Source organism: Sinohyriopsis cumingii, chromosome 6 (genome assembly GCF_028554795.1).
Source record: "Sinohyriopsis cumingii isolate HCF-2022 chromosome 6, ASM2855479v2, whole genome shotgun sequence".
NCBI lineage: Eukaryota > Metazoa > Mollusca > Bivalvia > Unionida > Unionidae > Sinohyriopsis > Sinohyriopsis cumingii.
This window is the reverse complement of record NC_142966.1, coordinates 143,406,276-143,422,214: the sequence shown is the minus strand read 5'-3', so window position 1 is coordinate 143,422,214 and position 15,939 is coordinate 143,406,276. Positions and strand designations below refer to the sequence as shown.

General features: G+C 34.3%; 1 protein-coding gene across 3 annotated transcripts in view; it reads left to right on the top strand.

Annotated features, from left to right (window-relative positions):
- LOC149798166 (transient receptor potential cation channel subfamily M member-like 2) overlaps positions 1-15,939 on the top strand; it is a 211,945-nt gene that overhangs the window by 156,940 nt on the left and 39,066 nt on the right. For all 3 annotated transcript variants that reach the window (XM_089963276.1, XM_089963273.1, XM_089963274.1), the window contains 2 exons: positions 11,750-11,889; positions 15,691-15,809. In XM_089963276.1, coding sequence (XP_089819402.1) covers positions 11,750-11,889; positions 15,691-15,809 — 259 coding nt within the window. The remainder of the gene's footprint in view (positions 1-11,749; positions 11,890-15,690; positions 15,810-15,939) is intronic.

Sequence of the window (15,939 nt, the reverse complement as noted above, 5' to 3'; positions counted from 1 at the left end):
CAATATTTGATGAATATTTATTGTTGTTATATTTTCCACATATTTATTTACTTATTCATTAGAAAACCTGTTCGTAAAAGAAGAAGAGGGAAACCACCACCCCCGCCACCACCACCTAAAGTAGTAAATTTAGGGCCAGGGCAAGTTGTTGTGATTGCTATTTACATTTTTTAAAGTTTGTTCATCATTCGCTTACTTCTGAATATCTTATTAGGTATTTGTTGCAGTACCTGTATCAGTTTGTACGATCAGTTACATCATTGATACAAAGATACGTTGCTCAGTCTGACATCAGTGTGCATGCAACTGAGTGCAGAGTACTGTGTAACAGTATCATTATAGCCACGTGTAATATATTAAAATGTGGGTTATGATTTTCACAACTGTTTTATTGCTTAGCCAGCACCAAACAAATATATTTACGGTAGCCTTTTGTAACTTTCACCAGAATATTTAAGTGCTAGAGGCTGAGGGGATGAATGTGTCATTTGGGTCATTTCCAATTTGGATCATACGTTGGTTGGATTTAGTGTTGTTATGTATTGTGACTACAGATGGTTCCTAAAACTGTAAATACATATGTTTAAGTTTGGATTACTCTATTTGTGGTCTAATTTGAAGTATTTTATTTTACTGATTTGGAATTAAGTAAAATTGATGCTGCACAGGCTCATTGTTGTTTTATATTATGTTTCAATCATATCATTTTTTGAGCTGTTTCCCTCTTCTTTCTTTAATAAAATTAATTGAATAATGAATTAAAGTATTACAGTGCAAAGTTTTCAGGTACTTATTCCACAAATAATGACAGCTCTCCCTCATTATAACTTGCTAGTTCAGGTCCATAATTGCCTACTGCATTTTGTACTGAACAATATAAAATAATTCTTTGAATGCATATATGCATGTTTCGATGTGAGGAAATAAACAAAATACCAGTCAGACACTAGTAATAATTTCAGTTTCTGTAAATTAAATTGTTTCGTCACTTCTTGGTATTTGTGCCTTGGTTTTGTCAAATCATAATGTTTTTAAAGGAAATAAAGCTATAATACTGTGCTTCATGTTGTTTTCTTCAACTTTTATTGTCATACATTTGATAGACCAATTCAAAGCACAATGGTTTAAGTTTGGTCACAGTGTCCATAGCAGGACTAAATTATATCTGAAGTCATGTTATAATAAGGGAGACCTGTATTTGTTTTCAAAAGTGCTGATATAGCTTTTCTTATCAACAATCGTGATTTGTACTGCATAGTTACAATACATACTCATTTACAAACCTAATCCAACTGCACATAACATAAACCCTGACCTGCCATTGCATAATGTGCCAGCAGATCAGGGTCTGTTTAGTTTCTTCTACTGATTAATCCTAACAAACCTACACAGACCCAGATCTGCTGGCGCATTATGCGATTGCAGATCTGGATCTGTGCAGTTTGCATTCGGATCTGACTTATAAGTGAATATAGATGGTAGGTTGGTAGCAGCATATGGTGCAGTTAATAGTAAAGCCTGTTTATCCATGGTTACAAATCTTAGGAAAAATATGGTGTACTTACAAGTAAAGTCTGTTTATCCATGGTTACAAATCTTAGGAAAAATATGGTGTACTTACAAGTAAAGCCTGTTTATCTATGGTTACAAATCTTAGGAAAAATATGGTGTACTTACAAGTAAAGCCAGTTTATCCATGGTTACAAATCTTAGGAAAAATATGGTGTACTTACAAGTAAAGCCTGTTTATCCATGGTTACAAATCTTAGGAAAAATATGGTGCACTTACAAGTAAAGCTTGTTTATCCATGGTTACAAATCTTAGGAAAAATATGGTGCTAATGCAACAGACTGCTTTAACTAAGAATTTTCAAGGAAAATTGCAACAAATATCTTGGCATAACTCTTCACAAATACATGGATAGCCAAACTGTTCAAGTAAAGATTGATCTATTATTCCATTTGAATAAGGTCTTGTGCTTTCATCATAATCCATTATGTAGTCTTTAGCAATGATTTCTTTTTTTAGTGTGTGATATAAATTCAACTTGTAGTTAAAACAAGAGCTCTCCCTCTGTTTAGAATGTTTATTGATTTGGTTAAAAATGAATTTCAATGAAATACAAATGCAGACAAATTGTTTAGAAATTGGACTTCTTTACCATTTCTGTTGAGAAGAAAAAAATGACAAATCTTTTTAGCAGTGATATTATTTGCTGAAAAAGTACTTTTGCATAGAATAAAATTCCACATCTATGGTCACTTCATAATTAGAAGTAAATATATGGTACCATTACATTATGCCTATGGTGGATACATAAAAATCAAAACAATACTGAATAAGCACTTTACAGAGGAAAGTTTGGCTGGCCATTTACTGTATACTGGGAGATTTCCATGACCAATTAATTTTCACTTTATTTGCAGTTATTGGACCAGTGGGATTAAAGTAATTGAAATTTTTTTTTACAAAGGGCAAATCATGTTTTTATTATCATCTCTAGAGATCAGCTATTACACTCTGCAAAAAAAAAAAAAACCCCAACCATTTTACATGACTTCAGAACAAAATTAACCACCATAGAAATTTCCCAGTTTACTGTGTCACATATACCAGTGATTTTGTTTACAATACTCATATTATTTCGTATACATATGTTTAAGCTTTGGGAGAGGTTGCATAGGACATTGGAGGGTCTGTTTACATGTCACACAGTAAAATCCAGTGTTGTTAGTTGGTTTTTCACCACTTTATTTACAAATTATCATTCCCAAGAAATAGGTAAGTGCCTTTCCCAAGGACATCTTGAGGCATTTGCCTTGGGCTGGATTGGGTGAGTATCAAATCTGATGCTTGGAAAACAAGTCTGACATTTGACTAACTAAGCTATGGTGTCTCCATTCTTCAAAATCAAGTTTTTCAGCAATCGGTGAGAAGTACACAATTTAGCAATAAGCTTCAGCGATGATTTTTTTTCTTCATAAAATATGTAGATTTGAAATATTAATATTTGCAGTACAAAGTTAAATATACTGTAGATAAATGTAATGTTTGCTCAAGATGATGTTCAAAACACCAAATTTAAGCAGACAGTGACAGTGAGGAATTTCTATCAGCATTATCCTATTAGAGATCTCCCTCCTTATACCTCCCTTCATTAAAATCAATTCCAGAATTAATATGGTACTGCTATGGACACACCAAAATTAAGCCATTGTACTTTAATTGATCTATCAGATGACAGTATGCATTGAAATATACCTATATTTCATTTTAAAACTTTATTATTGGACAAAATTAATGCACAAATACCATAAAGTGAGAAAAAAATCCTTGTAATTTACATAAGCTAAAAATCATTGCTGTATGTTTGACTGGCATTTTGTTTCTCACCATCCACCCCTACCCACCCCACACATACGTGCATGCAATATTAAACTTTTGATCTTTCTTGAATTACTGCAGTTCCGAATGTAATACGGTTGGCAGTTATATACCCTAACTGTTACATTATTGCTATACATATGACTTTTGGTATGTTTAGTATCCACCCCACCCCACCTACTGTATATACTCTCTTGTAAGTTGAGTCCAACTGCAAACTTCACAAACCCAGATCTGCCATCATAGTATGCACCAACAGATATGTGACTGTGCATTATATTAGGAGAAATCTGTAGAACAAAAACAACATTATGCTGTGTCAGATTAGGAGCTTTGTTGTTTGCAGCTTGACTTATAAGCAGGAATTAAAGTATCTCACCATGGTACTTTTGCATGCAGTGATTGAATTATCAATCAATCTCACTGTACTACGGTGTGGTAAATAACATGGTTGACAGTTATGTACCTAATCTGTCGTTTTATTATGAGGGAGAACTGTATGCTACTGGTTTACTCGATGAAATTAAGAAAGAAAAGGTATGAGAAACCATCAGATGTAAGGTTTATCCCACCGTGTTTTTTTCACAAACAGGAGCATTACATTACTTAAATTATATAAAGATAATCTAAAAACTCATGCAGTTAGAGAATGATAAAATATAATTTATTTTTATGTGCAGTATACTTGGAGGACTTGTGCAAATTTAGTTAAATTATGTAGTGTGAAATAGTCTTTAAAAAAATCTAAAATTTTCCTTTGTGAATATCAAACATAGGTGCATATATATATATATACCATGCAGATATTTAAGAAGAGTGGTAGAGACATTGTAAGCCTTCATTTGGACATTTTTATAGAAGCTGAATAATATTTTTTCCCTTAATATGAGATTATTGTGGTCAGACCATGTAATTCATGGCTCATAAAGTTAATAGCTTAGTCTCTCTGAAACCCTCCAGTGTCCTGAATAAGTTATGTTCCAGCACGTCAGCTTGATGATGCACCCAAGCCATTCCTGCATTATTTGTTTGACACCTGTTTTTATAGTTTGGGGTCCTCCTGGCACGTATGGAGTCATCCCTTTCACTTGTTCATTTTCATAGTAGATCACTTTTTTAATAAAATGACCCAGCACTTCTTAAGGTTTCATCTATTTCTTCTTCTGCACTTTACTCTTATTGCCCAACAAACTGTTCTCAGCATTTTTGTATGTGCTTGTGAAGACAAGCAGCACACATTCCTATTTGCAACAAGAAAGACTTTTTAAAACATTGTTGCTTGTCAGCTGCCTTAGCAAGATGTTGCTTTTCAGGCCTTGTGAACTTCATCGGGGTTAAAACTATACGTTTAAATTTTAAGTTTAGGAAAATCATATCACATCAATTAAACATAAATCCAGTTTTATTAATTTCATGTGAAATAAGGATAAATTTAAGATTATAATTAAAGACGAGACTGCTCCAGTGGCCTTGTGGTTAGAGCATCTGCCTCAGGTATGGGAGGTCACGTGTATGAGCCCTGTCTGAATCATGCCAAAGACTTTTAAAAATGGTTCTTACAACTGCCTCACTAGGCGCTCAGCGTTAAGAGGTTAGTGTTAGGACTGGTCAGCCTGGTGTCACTGTAATGTGACTGGGTGGGACGTGATGCTACATGTCTGCAGCATGATGCCTCAGTGCTAGATATAACTATAAACTACCACACGGCAGACATCATAGTGAAATGACTGAAAAAATTGTTAAGCTGTGTTAACAATCCAAATCATACACACACACCCTTAAAGATGAGAGATATCACTTATTTTGTATTTTAGTTATTTGATCATAAGTACGGTACATTCTGATTCCTCAAACATTATGTCCTAATCTTGTGTGACATCATTGCTGCATGATAACACCAGTATGTCAAGATTTGAAAAATATACAACAAAACAAGCTCATAATGTCATAGTCTGTATGTTTTGTGATAATTGGTAATCTTAACATGACGGAGAGGATGACATAATCTTAAAACCAGCTTGTTCTGTCAAGCATAAAAGAAGACTGCATATGATTAATTTTCTACCCCTTCCATATTATTGTCATAATGTCCATCTTTTTCTGAACCAAATGTAGTTTGTATTAATAATAACAAACTTTATGCTCTGACTAAAAGCATTTTGAGGTCAGTTTAATATGCCAAGAGAGACAACTCAGATTGTGGCAAATTATCAGCCCTCGTGGTACTTATCTCACTTGGATATTCCACTGATGGTGATACTTGGAACAATAGAAATTAGTGCTTTTGAAAGGAAATCGCAACAGTAATTAGACAAAAAATGTTTAAGATGTTAATTTAAATTTTGTAGTGACATAAAAAGAAAACAAGATTAGAATAATATTATAAAGATTATTATGAGCTGTATGTTTAAGGTAGTAAAAAAGAGCTTGAATGGCACCATTTATATATAGTGTTATGTTCTTCTGTCACATGTTATGTAAATTAGTATCATTTTAACCCTCTCAGCCATCAGTGTTTTTCAATACCTTTTTAATTATCATGTATGATACAAGACTGTTTAGGAAGCCTCAATCCATTTTTCAAACAACTGCAAATTAGTTTCACTGTGATAAGCCTCTGAAGAGTCTTGTTTTGTCCAAAAGTGTGTTTTTCAATATTCTAGCACATATTGCTATCTAGCCATATGATATCAAGTCAGTTTTTATCACACACTTAATGTGATATATATTGCATCATGACCAAGCTGAGAACGGATAGCTTTATTACAGTACATGTAATTGAACATTGTTGGATCTGCAGACTGACTACATGTACAGATTTTTCCACATTGTACAGATTTGTAGTGATTGTTCCAGAAATATTTTGACAGATAATGCCTATGTACAGATTTTTTAATTGTTTCAAAATTTGGATTATTAAATATGCCATTTAATTTTAATTGATTCATCTGCTACTATAATGCATTCCACAATGATATCTGTGTCTGTTTCTAATTGAATTTTCATTTTCTTGAAATTTCGCTAAAATTACTGAATTAAATTTGTGTGCAGTTGATTTAAATATGATTTATATTGATATGCAGTGCATCATTATTCATTCAGTAAATGTCTGTGTACATGTAATAACCATGCTTATCCTGAGTTTTGGAAGAGTCATTTTCTTTTTTAATACTGCAAAAAAGAAATCAAAGGCAACAAAATTATGGCTGAATAGGAAAGCTGATCACTCCTTACTAAACAAATCAGTGCTTTTATAAGTGATGGTGGCATCAAAGAATCTACTTGTAATGTAAACAGACCACCATGTTTCAGCATGTAATGAGTGGCAAGTGTTGAAAATCATTTGTGCACAAAACGAATTAATTTTATGTACATTTAAAAATGTTGAGATGAAACTTAAGTGAACTACAGACATATCATTCATGATGCTGTGTGGAATGAAACATAAATTTTGTTTTCAAAATGTCACTGTATTTGAAAATACTGTGGCTAAATAGAGGAATTACTGAAAATTACTATGAAAATAAAAGACATCTTAAATTTTTTTTGTGCCGCTTTTTTCATTTTTTTAAAAGTTCATCCCTTTAATTGTGGATTTTATTTGCAAACTGGAGATAAATGTGAAAGTATTTTTGCAAAATTGATTCAGTCAGCCTGCAACAATTTTAGTTTACATTTTTCTGCCATTTTTATTATACCTTGGTATATTGTTTCCAATCTTTTCATTTGCCCATTGTACCATTTCTCATTTAAAGTTCTGATATATTTGGCTCCCATTTGCATTTACTTTTCTGTCCTATTCATCTTTGTACCATCTCATATCATTACATTCACATATGACATCCATTTGTTTGTTACACGTTTATGTTTTTGCACAGTGACTTAGTGTTACATCATCAACCCTTACCAAACTTTGTTATTGGCTTACATTTAGGGTAAGGAAGTAGCTGGTTGATGTTGGTGTCAAACAATATGAAAGGTCAAAGGTTAAGGATGAGGTCAAATGGTCCAATTTCTTGGTTGTTGTGACTGAAAGAAAAATGGGTTCATCACAATAATTTTTGTCTTAGAGTAAGCTCCTTGACCGAACTTTCTTGGATGGTTTTCACTTAGATTATGAAAGAAACTTGTAGACTTTGGGGTCTAATGGTCAATTCTAATAAAAAGAAAATGGTAGTTTTTGCAAAGTAGTTTAGTTCAAGACTTCATAGGTCGTATACAAAGGTCAAGGTCAGTAATCTCCAGAGTCAATAATGCCATTACTAGTTCCTACAGAGAGACTGTTTAACACAGGATGGGCTTAATAATGTACCACTCATGGTATTCCAGGGCATTTTTTCAGTAAGATACATGTTTACCTGAATTCATCTGTAGCCCCTGTGTCAAATTCAAGTAGTAAATGAAAGTGAGATTTTTATTGGGTCTGTGTTTAGCAGTGCAGTGACGGTGAAAGTCATATGCATGTGGGAAGTAGATCATAGCTGGTTCACTGGAAAGACATTTTGTTTTGCGGAATCAGTATAAATAATTGATTTGGTTTGGTGTTTTATGCCACAGCAAAACACAAGTAGATGTTTAGTGCCGAGTCAATGGGACTAAAGCACCTTGCCCAAGGATACACATAGGTAACTGACCCGAGTTGATCCAGTGGTGTGATTTAAACCCACAATCTTTCAGTCATGAGTCTCGCATGCTAACTGCAATGCCTACTTAGCTTTGGCTTCCATTGATCACCTCTTTACTATATGCAGGAGAGATGAATGAACCTTTTTTATTTAATCCCAACAGGTATAATGCTTGCAGAATGAAATTGATATCCCATCCCTGCAAGTTGTAATGCTTGCAGAATGAAATTGATGTCCCCATCCCTGCTGACCTTCAGCATTTTGTTTTCCCTTATCATTTCAGTTAGTTTCAGAAATTATTAGGCCTGAAAGAAAATTTATTTCATTACATGGTGTACTCGAGGATTTTGTAAAAAAAATGTAAACACAAGTCATTAATTAAATTCCAATATGAAAGATAAGCAATATTGAGCTTGTTTACATTGATTGCACTCTATTGACATACTACTGTGGCATGAAAGCATCTTGCTTAACTGTTGCCTGTGCACTCCTATAATGATGTTGCACTGTTATGGTTCTTATTGAATGTTACTGTTGATTGATTACACACAACTTCAAAAGAGGTATTTATTATACAATATAATTACCTCTTTCTCAGCATGTGTTGTAAGGTATTAAGTAAGTTCTGATATATTCCCATCTTTTTTCTCTGTTTTTAATGCAGTTAAATACATTAATTATAAGTTCAAATGCACCAAAACTGTCTTATTTATGTTCGTCACTAATTAGACACAGCTTATACCAAAACACTTTCTGGAAATAGTTGCATTTCAATGAAATGACTGGAGGCTTTCAATGCAAATTACCTTTCTGGAACCATTCAAATCACATCCGTTTGATTTGTCTTCCTACACGAAAAACCAAGAAGCTGAACTCAATGAGTATTTTATGTTTATGGGTGTAATGCTGCTTTTTGTTAAATACAGGTAACATTTTCACTGGTCGGTGATTCTCTAGGAAAATCAGAAAAACCATTAATAATTTTCTTAGAGACTAATTGTGATGCAGTAATAGCTTAGTACAATTTATCGTACAAGAGAGTGGTTTAAGTGGAGCATCGTGTGATGCCATACGTGTGACAAATGCATGTTTAAAATACATGGACAAACTTTCCATACTTATAACAAAATGAAGCTTCCTTGATATGTTTGAGTTAGTTAGAATACATTTCTGCAAATAAATCATAATTTCTTTTGACAAGACCAAGTCATTTTATTCACATTTGGCATATTTTTTAATTATTTGAATTAAGAAATACAAACTCCACCTAGGTTATTGTTTTGGAATTATGATGGTTCACAAAAGTTTAAAATGGTGTTTATAATCTCAGCATGTAGGACTTGAGGAAATTACATCTCGTCTGCCCAAGGTGTGAAACATGGGAAGTATTGAGATTAAACTACCATGTTGGGAAATATAATATTGCATAATTATTAACATTGTTAATTTCAACAAATAAACTTTGGAATGAAAAACTCATTTGTATATTGATTTCAGTCGTCACAAGCTGCTTAAACAGTTGAGGATGGTGAAATTTAGAATTTGATACCTTACAAGCCAAAAATATAATATATTCCTGACAAAATTGACCAGATCAAGATTACCAACATCATAGTTCTGTGTCATCTTGAATGGACAAATTCTTTTCTTAAGAAAAAAATGGATAAGAAATGGCTCAGTATATGATTCTTATCAAGTTACTTAGTGCCTGAAAAATATACACCTCTCCCTCAACGACTCACACACAACAGGATCCAGAAACATAGACTGCAGCCTTAGCAAGGGCATGAGTTACTGAGGTACCTCTGACAAAAAAGGAAGAAAGGGATGGACATCAACATTGAGAAGAGAAAGAGAGTTGGGGATGGATAAATGGTTTAATCATGTTGGGAATATTTATCAGTAGATGGCCTTTTCCTTAAAAATATCTTGTTTACTTTTCTGTATAAATTACCTTCATTTTTAAAAAAAGCAGTCTTTGAAAGGTCATTCAGACCTTTACCCAGGTGGTTTCAATACACATTATGGGTACAGGCAAAAACATTGTGTATTACATTGCTACTTATTACATGTGAAATGTGGATACATTCTTGTGTTATGGTTGATTCAGAATTAAACAAGATTCTTTTATTAAGAAAGGATTGGCATTGCTTCTAGTGCTTTTCTTCTACTGGTAAAATACTATGGTTCTAATTTCATTGCAAGTAATTGCAAATGTTCAGCTCATTCCTGAGGAGACCTCTGAGTGCCACTTAAATCTCATTTCAACTTTGGATTTTGCTTCTCTGTAATGAACCATATCTATAAAACCAAGGTTTTCAAGCACCATTTGGTTTTCGTGCCAACTCTGATCACATTTGCAAGTGAACAAACCACTGATTAATATTTGATACGTTAATGACGTTACTTACATAATGCTATTTAAAACTGTGCTCAACTGGTCAATTGAAATGACTTGACATAATTGTGACCACTAGCTCTTATGCAGGTAAGATTTGCATGTCCTTATGGATATTACTCAACTCTTGTATTTGATTTGATGCAAAAGAAATCATTAAGGTAATAATGCAAAGTGGGTCTACTTTTAATTAATGTTAACAATGCAACAAACACTTCCACCAATTACAGATAAGAACACAGACAGCACTAATTAGGTTCTCATGGAAATGTTCATGGGCATCACTTTGACAGTTGATTAGCACTTTTCAAATTTGAAAACAAAAGGGCGTATCACATTTATGAATATACACTGAAAACAAATTAAAAGATAAAACAGAAACATGAATTTCACTTGAAAAGACTTATTTCATTGGTGTGTTGCCACCTGTAGGCAATACCGTCATTTTCATGGATTGATGTTGCATCACATTGTTTCATTCACAGTATGTTAAGAAATTTTCAAAGAAAATGTAACAATTTATGACTTTTTATTTAATTTTATGATGTTGATCCTATTTCCAAACCCTAACTGCAGTTTACGAAAATAAAAATCAGAGAAAACATTATTGACTTTCTTCAAGGTGAATCAAAAGCAATAGCAGTTGATTGGTTCAGTTAGTGTTTGTGATATCTTTAAAAAAGATGAGATGGGTTGATATTAGAAATATGTATTATGACCCATTATACCCAAAACTTTGTATTTGAAAGGAAGAAGAGATAATTTATGTCTAGTTATAACATTATTACATCTGTTTAACTGTAAGATCACTTGTACTTGAAAGGAAGAAGAGATATTTTATGTCTAGTTATAACATTATTACATCTGTTTAACTGTAAGATCACTTGTACTTGAAAGGAAGAAGAGATAATTTATGTCTAGTTATAACATTATTACATCTGTTTAACTGTAAGATCACTTGTACTTGAAAGGAAGAAGAGATAATTTATGTCTAGTTATAACATTATTACATCTGTTTAACTGTAAGATCACTTGTACTTGAAAGGAAGAAGAGATATTTTATGTCTAGTTATAACATTATTACATCTGTTTAACTGTAAGATCACTTGTACTTGAAAGGAAGAAGAGATAATTTATGTCTAGTTATAACATTATTACATCTGTTTAACTGTAAGATCACTTGTACTTGAAAGGAAGAAGAGATATTTTATGTCTAGTTATAACATTATTACATCTGTTTAACTGTAAGATCACTTGTACTTGAAAGGAAGAAGAGATAATTTATGTCTAGTTATAACATTATTACATCTGTTTAACTGTAAGATCACTTGTATTTGAAAGGTTGGTGAATATTCAGGATGACCTCCGCACACAGAAAAAGATGAACAAGCGACTGAACAACAGGATAGTGGAGCTGGAGAGGGTGATTCAGACATGCCGACTTTATTTGGAAGACATTTCTCACAAACTGGATAAATCAGGTATAAACAGTGAAACAAATGTGCAGTATCATAAATATAAAATGGCATTTTGATTTATTTATTGATATTTGTATGAAATTATAAGAGTTGGTGGATTTTATTCTGACTGTGTTTCAGCAGAGTATCATTGCTACTCACTGGTTGTTCATGCACACTGCATGCATTTTTTCAATTGTTTAGTAACCAGTATATGTGAACAGTTCCATTGTTTTTACCATTATTGTCATTTTGGTTAAAACATGACGTTGAAATGCTCTTAATGCAACACATGGTACATGCATCACCTGCACTGTGTTCATCTGCAATGTCATCCATTGTCTGAAAAGTAGTTGGAAGGGGGATGGTCCACAATTCTGTGCAAAGTGGTTGGAAGGGGGATGGTCCACAATTCTGTGCAGAGTGGTTGGAACGGGTATGATGCACAATTCTGTGCAGAGTGTTTGGAACGGGTATGGTCCACAGTTCTGTGCAGAGTGGTTGGAAGGGGTATGGTCCACAGTTCTGTGCAGAGTGGTTGGAAAGGGGATAGTCGACAATTCTTTGTAGAGTGTTTGGAAGGGGGATGGTCCACAATTCTGTGCAGAGTGGTTAGAAGGGGGATGGTTCACAATTCTGTGCAGAGTGGTTGGAAAGGGGATGGTCCACAATTCTGTGAAAATTTGGTGGAAGATGATATAGTCCATAGATCTGTGCAAGAGCTTAAAGAGTAAAGAGAGATGGGTGAAGTCAAAATCAGTGGAAAGCAACCTATGGAAGTTTAACCGGAAGATATCATCAAAAGCTTCATGATGATCTCCCCCTAATCAAAGATGATGCATTGAATGTTTGCTTTAAAAAGATTTTTCAAGTTCATCTTTAGTGAAGGGCAGAAACCTTCTTTCCCTCCCCAGAGGGGCTTCTACTTTATGTCTTTGTAACTTGAACTTTGCATAAAAAGAAATTTGAACCTTCAATCAATGAGAGAATTACACAGGCAAGAAAGACCTATAACTGTGAAGTAAATTGTTGTCCTTTCAGGAACTGGTGCATAGATAACAGCACCATCCAACTCACTCCTTCAGCTGGCTTACTTTTTTCTGTGGGTTTTTTGAAGAGAAAAGTGTGTTACAATTACTATCAGAAGCTACTTCTTAGGGATTTCCAATGCTTTCAGATGTCATGGGTAAACAAGTCACAGTAAGGACCTATCAGACTTACTGACCAGTTGTGGTGTGAATAGGGCCCTGATCATTCTTTTTGTTAGCTGTACTGGTCATAGACCACAAGAGCTTATGGTATGATCTTTCATCCATTATCAGTTTGTTCATCCATCTGTTCACAGTACCTTTTATTTCTTCTAAAGTGCCTGGAGGATTGCCATGAAACTTTGCACACACATTCATCCCATGGTCTAGTTGATTCTTAGTGCAGTTGTCTAAAATGGCCACCACACCTGCCATCAGGAAAACCTTATTGTTACTCCTTAGTGGATGGTCATATCAACATGGGGTTTTCTCTGAATGACTTGTGCTGGCATGATAGTTATAAATGAAACTGGTGCCAGTCCAATCTTCAAAATGGCTGCCATGGTTGCCATCTTGAAAATATTGTTATTGCTACTCCTTCTGAATGGAAAGTCATATTGACATGGGGTTTTCACTGGAAGAGTCCGTATGGTGTCTATTTGCAAATTGATCCTCAATATATAGTCACCATGCTGACCATCATGAACATATTGTTATCTCTGCTTCTCCCAAATGGATGGCTCTATCAATATGGAGATTTCACCAATAGACTTCTTATGAAACCTAGTTGGTCCTGAATGAAAATGTGCCAGTGATGCATCCAGTCCAAGTGCCATGATGCCTGTCATGGAAATTTTGCACATATCTTTGTGAGTTCTGGTTTTGGCTTGACCAAAGTGGGTATATTAGAAAGCTTGCTAGTAGCTTCCAGTGGGTTGGTGGTTCTTCCACCAGATACATTGACTGCCATGTATAGCCCATCATGTGCCAAAATTAGCATTTAACCTCTATAACCAACTGGAAAATCAGTCTTAATCTTGAATTGCTGGAAATTGTCTTCACCCAGTAAAACGTCAGTCACATGAAGTAATTTTGTTTCCTAAATGGAATCTTTCGTTGGTTTTATTTGGCTCAACTCAGACTAGTCCAAGTCTTTAGCCAGAATCTCACTGAAGGTGCCATCATGTAAATAGGTTTTCTGATAGCCCACATTTTGTTATGCAGGGTAAGTGAGATGGACGTGCACTATCTCCAGTTCAGATCAGATGGATCCATGTTCCTAATGACACAAACAGGCTTCATAGCTAAGATTTGTTGCTCTTGGCAGGCAACCAGAAAATGTCCATCTGCTCCCTCTATTTGAAATGCCAAGAGACAGTGATATAAGACCAGTTGGTTCTTTCAAGCACTACTTGAAATGCATGGAAAAGGGTTATGGGACCTGACAGCATCTCTTTCATCAGATGAAGGCTGGTAAGGAAAATGTAACACTAGCCCCATCGTCTTGTTTATGTGGGTAATATTCAGAGCATACTCCGATACACACCATACAATTCCAGGTCATGAGATTAGAGTGATTTCTGCAAGCTTTACATTCAATTGCAATGTTCCAGTCAGAGACGGTATAGAAGACATTATTGAAGCAGTTGGCTGGCTTTGAACAGTCAAGTTTCTGTCTCAGAAATATAGTGTTGCAAAGATGAGAATTGAATCTGGTTGACCTGGTACCTATGGCCACAAGACATAGCTGATGAAATACACACAGAGAAGATTTTCAGTTATTTTTCAGAAGATATAATTTGTTTCATATTAATATCGTGCATTAAGTGAGCATTAGTTAACGATGACTTCATTTATGTAGTAACTCCATTGATTCATCTCACAAAATGTACCAGTGGTAGTGGTTGGATGCTTGTCAATTTCCTCCTCATGTTACCAATTATGTTAATGTATTCAGGGAATATATTTGATGGAGAAAGTTGATTCTTTTGTAAATTATATTTCTTTGGGAATACTTACATGATCACTTTGGAATTAAACCCTGCCACACCTCCCGACAAATGCAAGCATGTTCATTAATGTATCACTTTGCTTAAAGTGGCACTGAAATTTTTGTTTGTCTGGGATGGCTGGATTCTCAAAGAAATATAATTTACCAAAAAATTATTTTTCACTTGAAAAAAGTTATAATATGAAAAAGTGGGTCCTAAATAAGATAGTGTTGATTAGACCTCCAATATGGCTGCCATAGTAGCCATCTTGAAAATCTTTTTATAGCATCTTCTTTGAACAGATGGTTGCATAGACATAGGGTTTTCATTAGGAGACTTATGATAGCTGGTTGGCCTTAATTAAGAATGATGCTGATCATCATGAGCATGAGGTTTTCACTACAGTGCTTCTCAAATTATGTACTTGGACCTAAATAAAAATGATGCTTGTGTGTCCTCCCAAAATGTGAACAATTTCTCAGGCATGGATGATATATCAGATATTTATAATTTAAAAAAACAACTAGTTATTTAATCTTTAGGTGTTGCTACATAGAGCCTCCAAAATGGCTGTTTTGATAGCCATCATTATTATTGTTATATTGCAGCATCTGCTGAATGGACAGTTGTATCCACATTGAGATTTCATGTTAGCAAGATATAGCTTGTTCTGATCTGACATACATGGTACCATACCCATCTCAAAAATCTTGTTATCACTGTTTTGAGGCTCACAGCATGTTTATAAGGCATTATTCCAGTCATTTTGATGATACATATTGACTAATTTGTTGATTTTGTTTCAGAGGTCATGGGTATTGCCAATGTTAAAGGTTACTTCATTCATGTAGCTGCTAGGCAGTCACCTTACCCCAGTACAACTATGGCCAGATTTCCTGTCTTTGATAAATATGTACCTTGGGAGGTAAGACTTTACACAGAGTCTCATTGTTTCTGTATTCATTTACAGTGCTCACTAAACTGGAAACAACATAAACCCTGATCTGCCATAACAAACCAGGAATTTTCTTGTATTTGTGGGGAACCAATTTTTT